This window comes from Anomaloglossus baeobatrachus, chromosome 5, assembly GCF_048569485.1.
Source record: "Anomaloglossus baeobatrachus isolate aAnoBae1 chromosome 5, aAnoBae1.hap1, whole genome shotgun sequence".
Lineage (NCBI taxonomy): Eukaryota > Metazoa > Chordata > Amphibia > Anura > Aromobatidae > Anomaloglossus > Anomaloglossus baeobatrachus.
In genome coordinates, this window is record NC_134357.1 from 370,428,217 (window position 1) to 370,447,355 (window position 19,139).

General features: G+C 39.5%; 1 protein-coding gene across 2 annotated transcripts in view; it reads right to left on the reverse strand.

The window, feature by feature from the left end:
• WNK4 (WNK lysine deficient protein kinase 4) overlaps positions 1–19,139 on the reverse strand; it is a 213,520-nt gene that overhangs the window by 60,182 nt on the left and 134,199 nt on the right. For both annotated transcript variants that reach the window (XM_075349984.1, XM_075349983.1), the window contains exons 2-4: positions 18,381–18,553; positions 15,762–15,982; positions 15,214–15,371 (exon numbers count right to left, since the gene is read on the reverse strand). In XM_075349984.1, coding sequence (XP_075206099.1) covers positions 15,214–15,371; positions 15,762–15,982; positions 18,381–18,553 — 552 coding nt within the window. The remainder of the gene's footprint in view (positions 1–15,213; positions 15,372–15,761; positions 15,983–18,380; positions 18,554–19,139) is intronic.

Sequence of the window (19,139 nt, forward strand, 5' to 3'; positions counted from 1 at the left end):
GTCTGTAATTAGTATGACCATTTACTCCTTAATGCAATGGTTGATTTTCACCAATAAATGTTGCACTTTTTTGACATGATTAATTTTCAAAGATTTGAAGATATATTTCTTTACGGTCATTTCTCAGTCTGTACAATAAAATAACTACATTCATTTTCTAGATGTCCCATCCAATAATATCCGCCATACTGATTTCTACTTTACTCGAACAAGAGAAGAAACACATTTTTCTAGCTCACTTTTGAGGAAAAAAATAGCTTCTCATATGGAATGTAGTTTAGCGCAAATCTGACAAGTTGCTACCGGCTCTTAGGGTTCAGCACTTCTTGGAATCAAATTATGCTGATCTGAGTGACATGATTAGAGGATCTTTAGAACAAGATGTAATAATCATAATTGTCTAAATTATTACAGACTTCATTTATTTGGTTCTTGAGCCTAAGAATCCTTTGTGATTAATGGCTATAGCTCTTGTAATATTTACCGTTTCATCTCTTGACATGCCGCCACTTTTTACGTGAAAAACACCAGCAACGCTATGCTCACACCTGGAACACCAGGACACAAAACACATGCCGTAGGCGCCATAACCGGCCGTTGCTTGGTGATGCCATGTCTATTTCTTGGTCACAGGATTTCACAAGAATGGACATGTAGTTCACGTAAGTCAAGGAGGTAAATCTGTCTTTTATGGAGATACCAAGATTGTATTAATTTGATCTTAAGATCTATGACATATATTCATCATAGGTAGTGTTTGTTGCTTTGATGCGGACTCACATGCCGAGCCTACATGTTTCCCCGCACATGTCGGCTGATTTGACATGTGCCTCTAACAGGCTGTTAACTAATTTAATGCTGCTGTTAGTCTCTAACAGTGAGATTTATCATGTGCAAGCAGAGCAGTGCATCATTCCCTGCTCCAATCAGCAGTCTCGTGACATGATCGCGGGAAGTCGAAGGGTTGTCATGACAGCCAGGTGTCAGCTGAAGATCCCCTGTGTCTGGCCTGATGAACTTACTGTGAACGCCACTATGAGATCAAGATTTCAGTACACAACAGTGCTGATGCACTGCTTTGTATACCACAAGCGATCAGATGATTGCAGCTTCAAGTCAATGTTACATAGGTTGAAAAAAGACCTAGGTCCATCTAGTTCAACCTTCCTCCACCAATTATACATTTGGGAACTAGTAAATACAATGAAAAATATGAACCCCCCAACAAAAGTTCAAATTAGGCTGCTTTCACACTACGTTTTTTTAACATGCGTCATGAACGTTTTTTTGCTGCAAAAGCGGATCCTGCTTTTACAGCAAAAAACGCATGCTAACGCATGTGTTATTTTGGAGGATCCTGTCACTTTAAGTTTATGGGCGGGCATTGGAGTCATGTGATCGGGAGTGAGGGGAATTGAACGTGACAGACTGGGAGCCGGCATCTAACAGCTGTGGAGGCTCGTAACCAAGGTAAGCATCGGGTAACTTGCTTGGATATGCGATATTTACATTGGTTACGAGCGTCTGCAGCTGCTAGGAGCCGGCTCCCTGCACACATTACCAACGTAAACATCGGGTAACTAAGACCGCGGTTACCCAATGTTTACCTTAGTTACAAGCATCCTCCGCTCTCAGGCAGGGGAGAGTGGAGAGAGAGAGGGAGGAAGGGAGAGAGGGAGGGAGGTGGAGAGAGAGGGAGGGAGAGGGAGAGAGGGAGGAGAGAGAGGGACTGATCACCCGAGGCTGGTTTCTGTGCATGCTCAGTAGAGCAAACAGGATCCTGTCTATCAGCATGCCAGCGTTCACATGCGTTTGCATGCTGTTTAGTCAGGATCCAGCAATTTGCAGTATTTGGATGCAGCTCAAAAACACTACAAGTAGCGTTTTTGAAATAAGTTAAAAAACTGCAAGTCCCTGGATCCTCACTATAACGCACGCAAACGCATGTGAACGCATGTTGACGAGAGTCCATTGCAAATGCATTGAAATGAAAACGCATTTGCACTGGATCCGTTTTTGCATTAAAAAAACGTTAATGACGGATGTTAAAAAAACGTAGTGTGAAAGCAGCCTTACTCTGCTTTTGCCACATTGAAAATAAAACAATAAAGAAAATACACATATTTGGTATCAATAAAAACGTGCGCTTTGGGCACAAAAAATAAACTATCACTGAGCCCCGGATCCCGAAAAATAAAAACATTACGGAAAATGCCACCAAAAACTGAGTTAATTTTTACAAATTTGTGATTTTTTTTCACTACTTAAATTGAAAGAGACCTATTCATGTTTGGTATCTACGTACTCGTACTGACCTGGAGAATAATAGTGCCAGGTCAGTTTTACCGTGTAGTGCACATGGTAAATAATGAAAACTTAAAAGACAGTTCTGGAATTGCACTTTTTTTGCACTTTCACGAATATTTTTTTTCCCGTTTTCCTGTACACTATATGGTAAAATGAATAATGTAATTAAAATGTACAAAAATTAAACCCTCATACAGCGGTAAAAAAGTTATGGTTCTCGTAAGAAGCAGAGGAAAAAACGAAAGCGCAGAAATGGAAAATCGCCAAGTCGTGAAGGGGTTAAAGGGTTAAAAAAGAAGAACAAAAAAAACAAGTTACCTCTATTTGAAGGACAGGGGATGACTTGTTGATTGCTGGCAGTCCCATTTTGAATGGATCAGCAATGCACATGCTGGATCTCCTCTCTATTCATTGTCAATGGGTTTGTCCGAAATATCTGAGTACAGGACTCTACTTTCCCCATAATGAATGGCGTGGATGTCAAACATTTATACCTTCCCTCCGTTAAAGAAGGGGCTTGCAGAACCCCATATTCAGGGTTTCAGACCTCCGATAGAGGATAGAACAAACAGAGGGTCCTTTGGATGTAGGGGGATAGGCATAATCCTTTAACACTAGAACTACTGAGGTAGTCATTTTGACTACTTCGCACTATGTAGTTCTAGTACGGTAGGTGTCATGAGTCCAGTAGTTCTAGTGTTAGGCTCTGTGCGCACTAGTGCGTTTTACCCGCGGATTTACCCGCAGATTTGCCGCGGAAATTTCTTGAGAAATGTCTGCAATCTTTGTGCAGACATTTCCCAGCAAATTCTATGAGAAAAAAAAATAGCTGTGCGCACTGTGCGCATTTTTCTCAAGAAATTTCCTTGAGAAGAATTTCTCGAGAAAATTTCTTGAGAAAATGAGCATGTCAATTCTTTTCCGCAGGTACCTGCGGATTTCGGCAGTACAGCCTGCAAAATCCGCAGGGAACCACCCGCGGGAAAATCGCGGCAAATTCGCGGCAAATCCGTGGCAAATTCGCATGCGGATTTGGTGCGGATTTTTTCCGGAGGTCCGGAAATCTTTCACTCCCAGAAGTTTCTCAAGAAATTTTCTTGAGAAACTTCACATTTCTAGTGCGCACATAGCCTGAAGGTAGTCCAACGGCCACAATAAATGCAGTACAGCAGTCTATCTAAGGCGTGATATTTTTAGGGTATTATTCACACTTATTTTCCTCCTCTGATTCACAGACACATTTTAGTGTTGATACTGTAGAATCCTATATTACTTAATTAGCTAAATCCCACCTTTTGGTGAGTTAGACAAATTATCCCCTAGTATGTAAAGAGTTCTTTGTCTCACTAAGATTGATTTAGTTCCAACTTTCTTTCCAATTCTTGCTAATACGTGATAAATTGCTTCAATTTCTGTATGTTCCGCAAAAATCTTGAAATATATGTGGTAGGATATTGCAAAACCTGCAACAGTTCACAGCTGCAGCTTTGGTCCGGTGTCCAGGTGTGCGGCTCACTAGGGACCCATTAAAATCTGATAAAGCAGAGAACGTGGTCTCTGTGCCGAGCTCCTTCTCCCTTTTCATTTATGGTCTATTTATAAATGTTTATCATCTAAACCTGCTTTTCTGTACTGAACTTTCCAAACCTTTTCCTGTAAACATGGCTTTCCAAATATGATTCCTCTGCCTGCGCTCAAAGCTTCTGACAGCTAGAAAAGCCTCCATGCCGTTCACCAGCTACTTGTATGACACAAGGAAGGAGGAAACCAACCAAACTCCATTCCATCGTGAGATAGTACTTCTCATCACTTCTTCAGATAGAAAATAAGTGTAAAAAATGGAAACTATATCCTCTATCGGACTGGTAAATCTGCAAATGTTCAAAAAGGAAAAATAAAAGATCACATCATATATATATATATATATATATATCTATATATATATATATATATATATATATATATATATATATATATATATATAGATATATATATATATATATATATACTCTATTGTACCATGCAGAGATTAGACAACGTGACCAATAATGTCCATGAAGGCACAAATTTCTCAGTTCCGAAAATTTTGGGAAATGGAAGAATTTGGAATAGATTCCATTCAAGCCCTTGGAATATATGTTTTGTTAGTAGTGACACAAAATCGAAAAATGTACTAAAGCCAATGTTAACAACCTGTCACTCCAGCTTCTGCAAAACTATTGTACCTCTCCAAACTTCTAGGAGATGTTAGACCACTGCTAAAGGTATACATTAATATGTGAAAATATATTAAAATGATAATATTGATTTAGTATACTGTATATATATCTATTATACTTTACCAGTTGTTCTGATATGGCCACCAGGTGGCGCTGTTTTATTGCTATACTTCTAGAAGGCTTTTATTTACATTAGAGGAACAATCAATGTGACAACTTCCATTTATCATATATATATACTGTATAGAGATGAGCGGATCTGTAGAAGTTCTTCGGGACACAGACTTGACCCCGGACCCCACATAAGTCAATGGAGACCCCTGCTGTAAAATGGTCTTAGTAAAGGCTAGGGGGATGCAACATGAAGGAAAATAGCAGCAATTGTCTTGCAAACAAATGTGGATAGGAAATAAATAAAAAAAAAAGACATGGGCTCCCTCTTTTTTTTGATAACCAGTGAAGGTAGAGCAGACAACTGCAGGCTGCAAACCTCAGCTGTCAGCTTTACCTTGGCTGGTTATCAAAAACATATGGAACCACAAGCCAGTTTTTAAATTATTTGAATTAGTGTGGGGGGGGCGGGTGTTTATTCACATAAACTATTTTTTCCTTGTTTGTTTTTTTTTTTTTAAATTCTACACTTGCTGGGTTAGTAATGGGGTTGTTTGATATTAGCCTATCCATTACTAACCCCTAGCCTTGATGCCAGCTGTGAATTAACAGCTGACATCAACCCTGAAAGTATTACCCCAATTGCCACCGCTCCAGGGCAATCAAGAACAGCTAGGCAAAATGCCAGAATTGGCACAACGGATGGATGTGCCACTTCTTGGGTGGCTGCGGACTGCTATATTTAGGCTGGGAGGGGCCAAATAACTATGGCAGACAACCCTCAGCTGTCTGCATTACCTTGGCTGGTAATCACAAATAGGAGGGGCCCAGGCCGTTTTTTTAAATTAATTATTGAAATAATTTTAAACATAGGTGTGTGGACCCCTTTATTCTTGATAACCAGCCAAGGTAAAGCAGACAGCAGAGGGTTGCAGCCCGCAGTTATATGCTTTACCTGCGCTGGTTATCAAAAATATATATATTTTTTTTATTGTTCCCAGCAATGTACAGGCATCTTCTGCATGCAATACAGCTTGTTGATTGGCTGAACTGCAGCCTTTCAACAAACTTTATTAGCGTATGAACAGCACCAGAACTCCGAACTAGGCATTTTGTTTTTTAAAATGTTAGTGTTCGAGCTCGAGACCTTAACACCCGGTGGCCGGTACGAACCCCGAACTTTACTTTTCAGGTTTGCTTGTCCCTAATCATGTATATTGTATGGTTGTTTTAAGGGTATGTGCGCACGTTGCTTTTTACCTGCTTTTTACCTGCTTTTTTGCTGCTTTTTCTTCTGCGCTGTTTAATGCCAAAATGGATGTGTTCTTCTATTCAAGCAAAGTCTATGGGAATTTGGGTTTCTTGTTCACACTATGTTGTTCAAAATGCTGCCTTTTTGTGGCAGAACTTTGGTCAAAAACTCAGCTTTGCAGTGCAAAACCCAAATGGCAAAAACAATTGACATGTTGCTTCTTTGAAAAGCTGAGTTTTTGACCAAAGTTCTGCCTCAAAAAGGCAGCATTTTGAACAACATAGTGTGAACAAGAAACCCAAATTCCCATAGACTTTGCTTGAATAGAAGAACACATCCATTTTGGCATTAAACAGCGCAGAAGAAAAAGCAGCAAAAAAGCAGGTAAAAAGCAGGTAAAAAAGCAACGTGCGCACATACCCTAAAGAATATATTATATTTTGGTACAAACCTACAAAACATGAGCAACAAAAATAATAATAATGTTCCCATCAAGTGGTTTAAAGCACAATGTCACATTTAATGAATATATCAAATAAAGTTGCCATAATTTCTTCTTTTGTATCATAATTGCTGATTAAATCTCTGCCAGTGGAAGATTAAAGGATTATCTAAAGACTACTTAGAAATATCCCAATGTTTTTCATTTTTCCCTTGAGTCTAAATTACTTCTTGTTACGGCAAAAGACAAATGTGCTGCCCATTATTCTACGCCCATATTCTTCGGAATCGCAGATTTAAGGCTTACCAGCAACATGAGACTGTACTACAGAGCACTTTCTGTGTCTGTGCCAATTTCAGGAGCAATCAGCATCAGACTGGTCTTCACTGCTCTAAGTGCGGTACCAAGCAGACACGCATCCACATTTTCTCCATACTGCAGGCTATTAAGCTGATTGCATCAAAATATATAGGCTTGAAGTTTCCATTCCATTAATAAGTAATTACAGCCATGCTCCAGGGCTAGTTTGTTTTGGAACGGACAGTGAGTATAAAAACTTGGTGTTTGCCAAAGAAACCCCTTCCATGCCAGGATGGAAAATGAGATAAAGAACAAATGACTCCTTTAAAAAAAAAAATAATCTCGAATATATTGTAATGTTGTCTGTCACTATGAAAAAAACTCTTCTGAACCACTATAATGCCTGAGTAGACAGAAGATCGACTCAACAATTATGGGAAAGACACTGTTTTTGGCATATGTATCCTCCCAATGAAGATGATAAGAAATATTATAGAGCTGGACCACAGTCTCAACCCTCTTGTCACTGAAATGAGACAATTTTAATGACTCTGACAGCGAATATGGTTTGTCAGGGGCTGCTTTTTTCAATTGGCTGACATTGCCCTTGTTTGGTATCAACATAGCATACATGGCCATGTCCTACATATTCTTGTCTCCAGTATTTGAGAAAAAAGTCAAAGACCTAGATAAATACTCCATCTATGACTAACACTATCTACATTCCAGCAAGGCAAAAAGGCAAAGTACAGTATCTTCGATTTATTTTAGCAATTTTGCCAGGAGTAAATTACTTTGAAAAGTCACAACATTTTTGCACAATTCAAGGGTGCTCTAAAATGTTGCAACCTTTGACATTTTCATGACAGTTTCTCCAAGCTCCGTTAAAATGGACAGAGCTGAAGGAAAACTGGGGTATAGCGGGGTCAACACCACTGGTCACTTAATTCGCGGTGAGATGTGGCATTCTTTACAACAGAAATCTTATTTTAGTCATGAACTGGAGTAAGATTTCTGGCCTGGTGCATGGAGGCGCACAACATTCATCAAATGCTCTATATTCATGAATCAGGAGCATCTGACTCCACGACGCTCCCTCACTTTTGGGCGAGGAAATCACATGTCTTGATGAAGTCTCTAGATCAACCGGCAGTCTACTTTTACTGTCAGAACCATGTGCTCAGCTAGCAAATATCCATTAATTTTACAAGGGTTAGGTTTTTAAAATTGATGGCTTACCCTTAGAAGAGGTTATTAAAATTATATCGGCACACCATCAATCATAGCATCAGCATAGTTTACATATCTCTATGGTAAATACACTATTGGTTTTGATGAATTGTCTCTTGTCCTTACTGGATTTGGTACTGCAGCTTTGTCCCAAAAAGCTTCAATACCAAGTATAACTGCTATTCAAAGTATGGACTTGGGTAGAACAGAACCAATATAAAACAATAAATTGACTACAACCTTTTAAAACAGAGTTCGGCTCCCACCAAATTAATATTGATAGCCTATCCTAAGGGGTACTTTACACACTGCGACATCACTAGCGATTGCTAGCGATGTCGAGCGCGTTCGTTAGCTCCCGCCCCCGTCGCTCGTGCTACATTTGGTGCTCGCTGCCGTAGCGAACATTATCACATTGTCTCATGCACATACCTGGGCAGCTACGTCGCTGTGACCGCCGAACAATCCCTCCCTCAAGGAGGAGGTGCGTTTGGCGTCATAGCGACGTCATTGTGGCGTCACTAAGCGGCCGGCCAATAGAAGCGGAGGGGCGGAGATGAGCGGGACGTAACATCCCGCCCACCTTCTTCCTTCCGCATTGCCGGTGGACGCAGGTAAGGAGATGTTCGTCGTTCCCGCAGTGTCACACATAGCGATGTGTGTTGCCGCAGGAACGACGAAGAACATTGTACCGGTGGCTGCAGCGATATTAAGGAAATGAACGACGTGTCAACGATCACCGTTTTGGAACGATTTTGCAATCGTTGCTCATTAGTGTTACATGCTGCGATGTCGCTACCGGCGCCGGATGTGCATCACTAACGACGTGACCCCAATATATCGGTAGCGATGTCGCAGCGTGTAAAGTACCCCTAAGACTATGCCATTATTTTAAAAAACCTGAATCCCCATTTATAGAGATTGTTTATTACTGAATAACCCATTATTATTGAGCTCAGAGAGGTATGTACTCAGTTCTGCATTTCACGCCAGTCTCCTGGGATCAGTATGCGGAGAGCTCATTAATTGGCTGCAGTGCATACATTGTCCTCTCGGAAAAAAACACCAGCTCTTCTGTTCAGATGAAATGTAAATGATTGGCTGCAGCGCTCACATAATGTTCCTGCCCGCTAGTACCAGGAAGGAGGCGGGGGATGCAGTTCTGGGTACAGAGTAACAGCGCCAATCCAGGAGATGAGTATGTTTGTTGTTTTTTGTTTATTTCACTTCTTGGCCCCAATTTTAAGGGCTTGTCCAGTAGTGAACAACCCCTTTAATAATGTGAAGGATAGGACAATAAATGAAAATTAAGCTAGCTTTCATGTGTCATATTCTTCTAAAATGCCGGTTGACAAGGATCCATGCTTGAGAGACAATTGCTATCTGCTCTGCATATTGTATAATCAGTTCCCAGCATGGTCTCATACATTCATTAATGCAAGGTTAATAAAATCAGGCCGTGTGTAATCAGATAATAGTCAGTGCTGCATCTGGCATGGGATGAATGCTGCATGAAAACTGCCTTCGCTCTGCTCCAGTAATCAAACTCATGTGCCTTGATTGTAAAGAAGACATCTGATGGACTCAACATAAATCAATAAAAAGATGGAACTGGAGACCTGGTGGGTATAGGAGGGCCACAAATGATGAGATTACAGGGGTCAGTGGAGGGTGACATATTGCTGGAAGTTATTTTCTATTGAAATTACTTATATAAGTTAAATATGTCCATCATTTACTGCTTCTTGACTATCTTGCCTTTGAAAATGTCTTTGATTTGGTTCAGCCACAACCACAATTTTTCCTGTAAATCAAAAAGGTTATAAAAATAATGGACCACTACTATAAATTAAACCCCCTAATGTAAACTCCTACTGTACTCATACTATACAATAATGGGACCCCTACTGTAAAATAAAACCCCCTAATGTAAACTCCTACTGTTCTACTATCCAATAATGGAACCTCTACTGTAAAATACACCCCTAATGTAATACCCTACTGTAGTTCTACTATCCAATAATGGAACCCCTACTGTAAAATACACCCCTAATGTAAAACCCTACTGTAGTTCTACTATATAATAATGGGACCCCTACTGTAAAATTAAACCCCCAAATGTAACCTCGTACTATACAATAATGGAACCTCTACTGTAAAATACACTCCCAATGTAAACCCCTACTGTACTCCTACTATACAATATTGGGACATCTACTATAAAATAAAATCCCCTAATGTAAACCCCTACTGGACCCCTACTATACAATAATGGAACTCCTACTGTAAAATGGCCCACCCCTACTTTAAATTCCTCTCCACTAATTTAAACCCCTACTGTACTCCTACTATACAATAATGGGACCACTACTGTAAAATAGATGCCCTAATGTAAACCCCTACTCTACTCATAGTATGCAATAATGGGACCCCTCCTGTAAAATTAAACCTCCTAGTGTAAACCCCTACTATACAATAATAGGACCCCTACTGTAAAATAGGCCCCCTAATGGAAACCCCCATGGTACTCCTACTTTTAAAGAATAGGACCCTTATTGTTGTGAAAAAAAGAGCTATACATCTCAGTTTTGACTGGACAACAGGCTGAGCATTCCTGACCCTTTTTTGTCGACTTTAGTGGGGGTGTTGGGAAGAAACATGGTGGTTTGGCTGTTTCTAGCTGACACATTAATGTCTGTATAAGACCTAACTGATTGCTAAGTAATAAAAAAGACGTTGTCATACGACAACCTCTTTAAAGAGGTTGTCCATTACTCGGACAACTCCTTCTTATTCCCCATGTTTTCCCCCATTAAAATAAAAAAGCTTATACTCACTTCCTGGGCTGGCACCATTCTAGCATTCCTAAGCTCACATGGGGTGTTACATCCCGTGAACCCAGACCTAATAACCAGCAGCTTCCCTCTCCCTGCGTTCGTATGAGCAAGGAACAGGAAGTGAGAGCTGTGGATGCCACTCACTTCCTGTTAACTACTTATACGTCCGAAGGTGGGGAGAGGGAAGCGGTTAGTGATTGGGTCAGGGCTCGCGGTATATAACAACCCCATGTGAGCCCAGGAAAGCGAGTGCCGACACCGCTACAAATGCACTGGCACAGGGGGTGAATGTAAGCTTTTTTAGTTTAATGGGGGCAAACATGGGGAATAAGAAGGGGTTGTCCAAGTAGAGGACAACCCATTTAAGTTTCAACATTTATGATCAGCACAATATGTCATCTTTACTTATTTGCTCTGAATATTAAATGTATCAGATCTAGATATTTCTTGTGGTATAGAATTATTAAGTGACAGGAACTCACAGGTTTGTTTTGCTTGATGACTATGGTATTTGCAAAATCAAATCCAACATCAAAATTCAAAGACATAGACAGAAATAGAGGGGAAATAAATTACAGATGCTGTAAAAGTTGTCATCCAACCCATTTACATGGTATATAGATGGTGTACGTTAGGTTAATCAAATGGAATCACAATTTGGATTCTCATCAGTGGACAAAATGCTCCTAGTGCACAGTCCAATCGGACTTAAAATAAATATATATATATATATATATATATATATATATATATATATATATATATATATATTACTTTACAGAGGCCAGAGCTGGCATTAGGCAATCTCATTTGTTTAGATCCATGCTTTAAAAAGTGGAAAACCCCTTTAAATTAAAAATGAATATCGTTGCCCTAATTATTTGGTGGACTTCAGAATTTTCTGCATTATCCTGAAACAATTAGTCTCGTGGAAATTCTGCAAAAAACATAGGGGTTAACCTCTTAGGGATCAGTCCTTTGTTTAGCTAAAGGCCGATTGAAGACATTTTTTGTTTTACTGCAATGGCGGAGGGGGGGGGGAGGCTCCTGCTGCAGCTAGTTGTTTTATAGTGATTCACATGTCAGTGAGGAGGAGTATGGCTGGGCTCTTGAGACACACAGAGAGCATTTTTTAATATATTTTTTTCAATTTTAGGACAAAATAGGATATAGAAGGAGAAGATTAAGGGAGGAAGTGTTGGGATATTTTCAGTGCTTTGCGTTCCTTTATGGGGTTAACCTATGCCTGACCCATGGAATTCCTTGAAATGTGACTTGGTTACTAAATTTAACTTATTGGGTATATTATCTGGGTAAATGTACCGTGACATATCGACTTCTTCCATGTGGCACAGCTAGAATCTCTTACTTTTCATGAAGCCCAGAACACTGTACACCATAGAGGGAACAAACCTTTCTTTCTCCACTTATCTAAAACTCTCATCAAGTCTTAATTACATTTTCCATTAACGGTTTCATTAGACGCATACCGCCCTAGAAATGATGGCCATATAATGTCACTGAAGTCCACGGTACACAGGACATGTCGTGCACTTGCTAATATTGATCCTATAGTAATCAATGTATGTTGCTTGAATACATATACTGTCAATCCTCATGCAATAACTATAGTCATTCGTCACCAAACTGTTAGAGAAGAACTTTCCTGGTCATGTATACAACTATATCAAACATCCTCCATCCTAAGAAAACACTGGTTCCTATAATACTAACAGTATGTATTTACATTGCCCATATATCCTCGCTCTCCCCTGCCACAGGCTGTACATGCAAATTACGTAGATAGTCCACAGGCATCGTCTAAATATTATACAGCTCCAGTCACTGTAATAACATCAATACCAGCAAAAAATTCCTAGCCTTGATTAATGGCCGATGAGAGATATTTTATGGTAGATTTTATTCATTCTAAATTTCGGTCTTAATCTGCCCGAGGATGAGACACATGCCTTAAATAATTTCTTTAATCCTTAGTGTAGTGTGCACTAGATGATCTAGCAATGGGGGAGAAGGAGGAGACGTGACAACTGCTTGGAGCATATCTGTTTCATAAAATAGTTGTCAGCCAAGGTATGTGACAATCCACAGTGAAATCTGCAGATTTTGTTGCGGATTTCATGGCGGATATGGTCTTGCAAAGTGTAAAAGCCTTTACAGTTCTCAACAAAATGCCAATTCTGCCGCACAGGTCAATTTCTGCTGCAGATTCTCCTATTAGCACACATATATATATATATATATATATACATACATATATATATAAATATAGATATATATATACATACATATATATATATATATATATATACACAGTATATATATAAATCAGATTTTGTCGAATCTTATCCATAATGTTGTCACTGTATAGTTAGCAGAGTTTCTACTTATCACTGTATGTAAAAGACACAGTGCACAAATGGGGATTTAGCTGTGAGATCATTCAGGTGGAATAAAAGAGAATTTCCTCACCTCCACGGGATGTGTGAGCCACAGCCACCTAGAAGGTGTACAAACGGCTGCTGTAGATGGTGGGTGACGGGGGTTAAACTCAGCGCTGCCGTGGAATAAGGAATAAAGCATGTGCTAGAAAGTGATTTTATTCAACATGTTTTGGACCATAGTGATTATCCAGCTGAACGCGTTTCCACTCCGAAACGCGTGGAATAAAAGTACTTTGAAGGAAATGCTTTTATTCCTTATTCCACAGCAGCACAGAGTTTAACCCCCATCACCCACCCTTAGCTACCTGCCACTATAATGAGGCGTAAAATATCTGCATATCTAACAGCGGCGGCAGGTTTGAGGCTCATGTATATTATTGTGTTGTGGCTTTATACAACATCCAAACTGTACCTACCTGTAATATTGCAATTAGAGATGAGCGGTTCCATCTAGGCTTGGTTCGCCGGCAGCAAATAAACCTAGCTCCACAGGCTTGAGCTTGACCCAAATCCCGGATCAAGTCAATGATTGGCAGTTTGAGTCTCCACCCACATACAGTCAGCCATAAGCAGATCACTTCCGGAAGAGGGTAGGCGGGCTTTTTCAAACTTTTTTTTTTGGTGCACACTACATCCGATCATGCTGTTGGTACCCCCAGTGTTCGCCAATCAAACACTGCAAGAGGCTTGCTTGCACTGGGCTGAGGACCAAGTGTACCCGAGCACAGTGATGCTTTCACAAGTTTTGCTCACACAACCGATCCACGAACTCGAACCTTGATTTTTAAATTTGGTGTTCGGTTCAAAAACCTAACCTCAGGTTCATCTCTAGCTGCAATAACAGAATTCTATGGAGCTTTGCTGGTTCTCTGCACACCTCCAATTTTATACAAGTAGCTTTTTTCGTCGGCCTAGGGCTCTGTACGGAGCCAGAGAGATCACATGTGCACCTGCTCTGTGCACGAGGCCTGGGGATTAATATTACTGACACATGTCAAATGTATTTCTATAACCATATCAAATATCTAAAATTCTTCTAAAATACCTAAAGGGACAATTGATAATTCTTTCAGTAAGCAGAAAGAGTTTAATAGGGACCGCTTCCAGCAGACCACCGCCACCGTATGCTCTGCTGTGCATAGCCTATAGAAGGTGGTCCAATGCTCAGGTGTCTTACCATTAACTAAAGCCAAAGTTATCAGCAGCAAAACCATGGGGGACAGCGGGGTGCAACAGTAAAGAAAAGTACATCTAACTAACCACCAGGTGCATGGATCACATAGTCTGTGTGTAATGGGAGGAAAAAGAAAAAACATCTAGCTCCCACAATACAGATGAAAAAATGGCTGACTTTATTGTATACGTCACAAAAAATATGAGCAAGTATAGATATGCTGCACGTTTCAGATAAATTATGATCTTTCTTCATGGCATCATGCCATCAGCCATTCTTCATGCCATAATTAATCCGAAACGAGTAGGGTATCTACACACTCTGTCTTGTTCATATTTTTTCGTGGAGTATCCAATAAATCCATGCATTATTTTATTTGGATAGAGGGAGTTGGATGTTTCTTAATTTTTCCGACAGAAAGACACACACCATGAACAATTGATATTTAATGGTTCTCAATTTCAAACAGTTGATGGGGGGGGGCAAAGAATCAACATGGTCAGCATCTGTTAGGGGATTCTGCATTGTGAACTGCTTGGATATGACAACTCTGATTGTATAAATGTTATATATTATGTATACATACATACACATATATGTAACAAAATGCAAAGTATTTCGCTCCCCTACCCTAAACTACGCATAGGAGTAATGGATGTGGATGCCATGGTTGAATATTTGTGATTATCATATAGATATGTTTTAAGGATTAACATTTTGTACTTTGTCCATCGTTACATTTATTGATACATATGTTATACCATTCTTTGAACTATTCACAGCCTATTTTACCACAGCAATTTTACCCTCAAATATTTCTCAAGGATTACGATGTTTTAGAGCAGCTACGTGTGAATATATCTGGTGGTGGATACTCACCGAGGTCACCTTTCGGTATATTTGAGCGGCATTCTGGCATTCAGAATAGGGATATTCAGAGGTGGCCATCTCCAGCATGCACATACCAAAGGCATAGACATCAACTGCTTCATCATACTTCTCTTCATACATCTCTGGGGCCATAAACTCTGGCGTACCTGCAGATATTAAACACGATGTCACATTAGTACTTCAAAAAAATACTTTTATTATAGAATATTAGTTTTTAATTATGCCAATTTACTGCTAACTTGCTGACATTACACATGGCAAGCCCAGGCTGGCAATCTGGAAATATAGGTTTTTGCCAGCAATAATGATATAATTATATAATTTTAGATGATTAGTGTACTTGTCTGGACTATGAATCTTTACCACAATATGGTGTATAATCTGAATACGCCTACAAATAAAGCTCTGAGGTACTAGGTCATCTTCCCTTTGTTCTACCATGGAGTTGGGGTGGTAGAGGTGCCACCACAGCCACCAGTAAGGGTTCACACGTTTTACATTTCTGAATCTTGAAACCTTAGGTATTCATATATTACCTATAACACTCTTCGCAAAAGAAGCACTCTTTAACGTGGCAAGCCCCAGGTCCCCAATTTTCACAAAGCCTGTGGGCCCCGTGATGAAGATGTTGTCACATTTTAGGTCACGATGAATGATGGGAGGACATCGAGTGTGGAGGAAGTGCAAGCCTTTCAGAATTTGACGGCTCCATCTTTGTAAAACCTTTAGTTTCATCTCCTTGAATCTCTTCAAGTATCTAAAATATCAATTGTAAGACAATTTTAGCTAAATTTGAGAAAAAAAAATAATAGCAAATAAGCAATGTCTCTGAGCAAGGAAATGAGTTATGGAGAAGCCACGTAGAATGCGGGAAAGGTCAGTAGACCTCATATTCTCACTGGACTACTCCACTAATAGTCTATTATATATTTAGTATTTACAATGGTCAGACTTTGTGGCTTTTCTAAAAAGGATTACCAAAAAACATGAATAAACATTTGCAGCACTCTTACAACAGGCTATCTACGTATGATTATGGAGGTAAAATAAGGCTCAGCTGCAGTACTATGCATAGTCACCATAGTATGGACATCACTGTGCCAGGTACTGCAGTACAGGTGCCAAGGCATTCCAGCAGGTTCCATTTCTACTGATTGGCAGGAGTCCCAAGATGGTTCAACCACCCCCTTCTTGATCATATGAAGGTTAGCTAATGACTGAAAATTACAGAAAACACTATAGAGAGTGTAGTTTTGACATCATATAAACTGAAAAGGTAAAGCCCCAAATCTGTAGACAGACATACCGTCATGGCTGAAAGTGTTGGCACCCTTGAATTTATTCCAGAAAATGAAATATTTCTCCCAGAAAATTATTTCAATGATACATGTTTTCTCATACATATGTTTATTTCCTTTGTGTGTATTGGAATAACACACAAAAAAAACTGAGAAAAAAGGGCACATGGACATAATTTCATACAAAACCCTCAAAATGGGCTGGACAAAAATGTTGGCACCCATATCTTAATATTTGGTTCCACACATAAACAACTGCAATCAATCGCTTCCTATCTTCTTATATCTCCCAACTAGTATTTTGGCCCACTCTTCTTTTGCAAACTGCTCCAGTTCTCTCATATTTGAAGGGTGCCTCCTCCCAACAACAATTTTTTACGATCTCTCTACAGGTGTTCAGAAATCACCAGCGCTTTAATTTCATCCATTTCTGGGGGCTTCTTGAAATATGTTTGAAATCATTGTCCAGCTGTAAGATCCATGACCTAGGAAGCAAACTGAGCTTTCTGACACTAGGCATTACATTGTGACCCAAAATCCCTTGGTAATCTTCAGATTTCATGATGCATTGCAGACAGGCAAGACACCCAGTGTCAGAGGCAACAAAACATCCCAAAAACACCTTTGAACCTCCACCATATTTGACTGTAGGTGCTGTGTTCTTTTCTTTGTAGAAAATTCCATTTTTGGTAAACAGTAGAATGATGTGTTTTACTAAAAAGCTCGATCTTGATCTCATCTGTCCACAAGACACTTTACCAGAAGGAATTAGACATATTCACGCACATTTTGGCAAACTGCAGTCTAGGTTTTTCATGTCTTTGTGTCAGCAGTGGGTTTTTCCTGGGTCTCCTGCCATAGTGTTTAATTTCATTCAAATGTCGATAGATAGTTTGCGCTGACACTGATGCACTCTGACCCTGCAAGACAGCTTGAATTTCTTTGGAACTTGATTGGGCCTGCTTCTTTACTATATGGACTATTCTGTGTTGCAACCTTTCATTAAATGTTCTCTGTCGTCCACATCTATGGAGATTAGCTAAAGTGCCATGGCTTGTAAACTTCTTGATTATGTTGCGCACCATGGACAAAGGAACATCAGTATGTCTGGAGATTGACTTGATATTGTTGATCTTTCTAGAAATTTTGGTTCTCAAGTCCTCTGACAGTTCTCTTCTTTTCCTGTTCTCCATGCTTAGTGTGGCACACACAGACAAACAAAGCAAATATTGAGTAAACCTCTCCCCTTTTTATCTAGTTTCAGGTGTGATTTTTATATTGCCCACACTTGTTCTTGCCACAGGTGAGTTGAATCAGTATCACATGCTTGAAACACAGTTCTTTACCCACAGTTTTGTAAATGTGCCAACAGTTTTAACAATTTCATTATTGGAGTTTTTTGTGAAATTATTTCCATTATGCCTTTTTTTCTCTGTATTTTTTGGTGTTGTTCCAATATTCGCAAAGGAAATAAACAAGTGTATAACAAAACACGTGTAATTGCAATAATTTTCTGGGAGAATACTTCATTTACTGGAACAATTTCAAGGGTGCCAACACTTTTGGCCATCACTGTATACTTATGAGAAAATTCTGCTACAAATCCTGATGTGTTGGCAGGAAAAATGTTAAGCATTTTTATGTTCCGTATTTTACCCACTCATTAATATTGGTGAAATATGATACAAGAATTGACAGGTGCTTCAGATTTGAAGGAAAAATTAAGCAGAATTTGCATGACACCTGTAGTGTAAAACAGTATATATTTTCTGAACCAAATCTGTGTGGAAAAAAACGCATAAAAAACGCAACATATGCACTTAGCCTAAAGTGTAAAAAAAAACATGATATGCTTACGTCTTGAGTGTCCCAGAAGTCATGAGCTCAGTAACCAGTACTATACATATCTGCCCCTTCACTATGGATTTCCAAGAGTCGTAAAATCGGACAATGTTTGGATGTTGTAGGCCTTTTAGCATCTCGACTTCTTCACTAAACCTCTGGCGTTCTGCTTTCGTCAGCTTTCTGGTCTATAGAAAAGGGAACACAAAAAGTAAAATAAGTCATTGTCATGAATCTACAATGGACTCCTGAACATTTAAAATTTAAAGTGAACCCACCACCAGGATTTTTCTATATAAACTAAAGCCAGTGCTATACTTGTGCTATCATGCTGATTTAATACATATCTTTAGTTGTGAGATCGGATGTATAGTTTCTGAAAAACAGGCAAGTAAAGTTTGTGAAATGCACTGTTATTTGATTGATGGGTGCTGCAGAATAACTAATAGGTGGGTTGGGTTTTGCTAGTTATTCCCACCCCTGTCTGCCTGCCTGTCCTGTCTCTGTTATAACAGGGGGAGGAAGAACAGGAGTAAAGAAACACAGGCAGACAGACAGGGGCGGTAATAACTAGCAAAACCCCACCCACCTATTAGATATTCTGCAGCACCTATCAATCAAGTAACATTGCATTTCAGAATCTTTACTTGCCTGTATTTCAGAAAGTTTACATTCGATCTCACAACTAAAGGTATATATAGATTCAGCATGATATTGCCAATATAGCACTGGCTTTAGGTTATATAGGAAAATCCTGTGGTCGGTCCTCTCTTA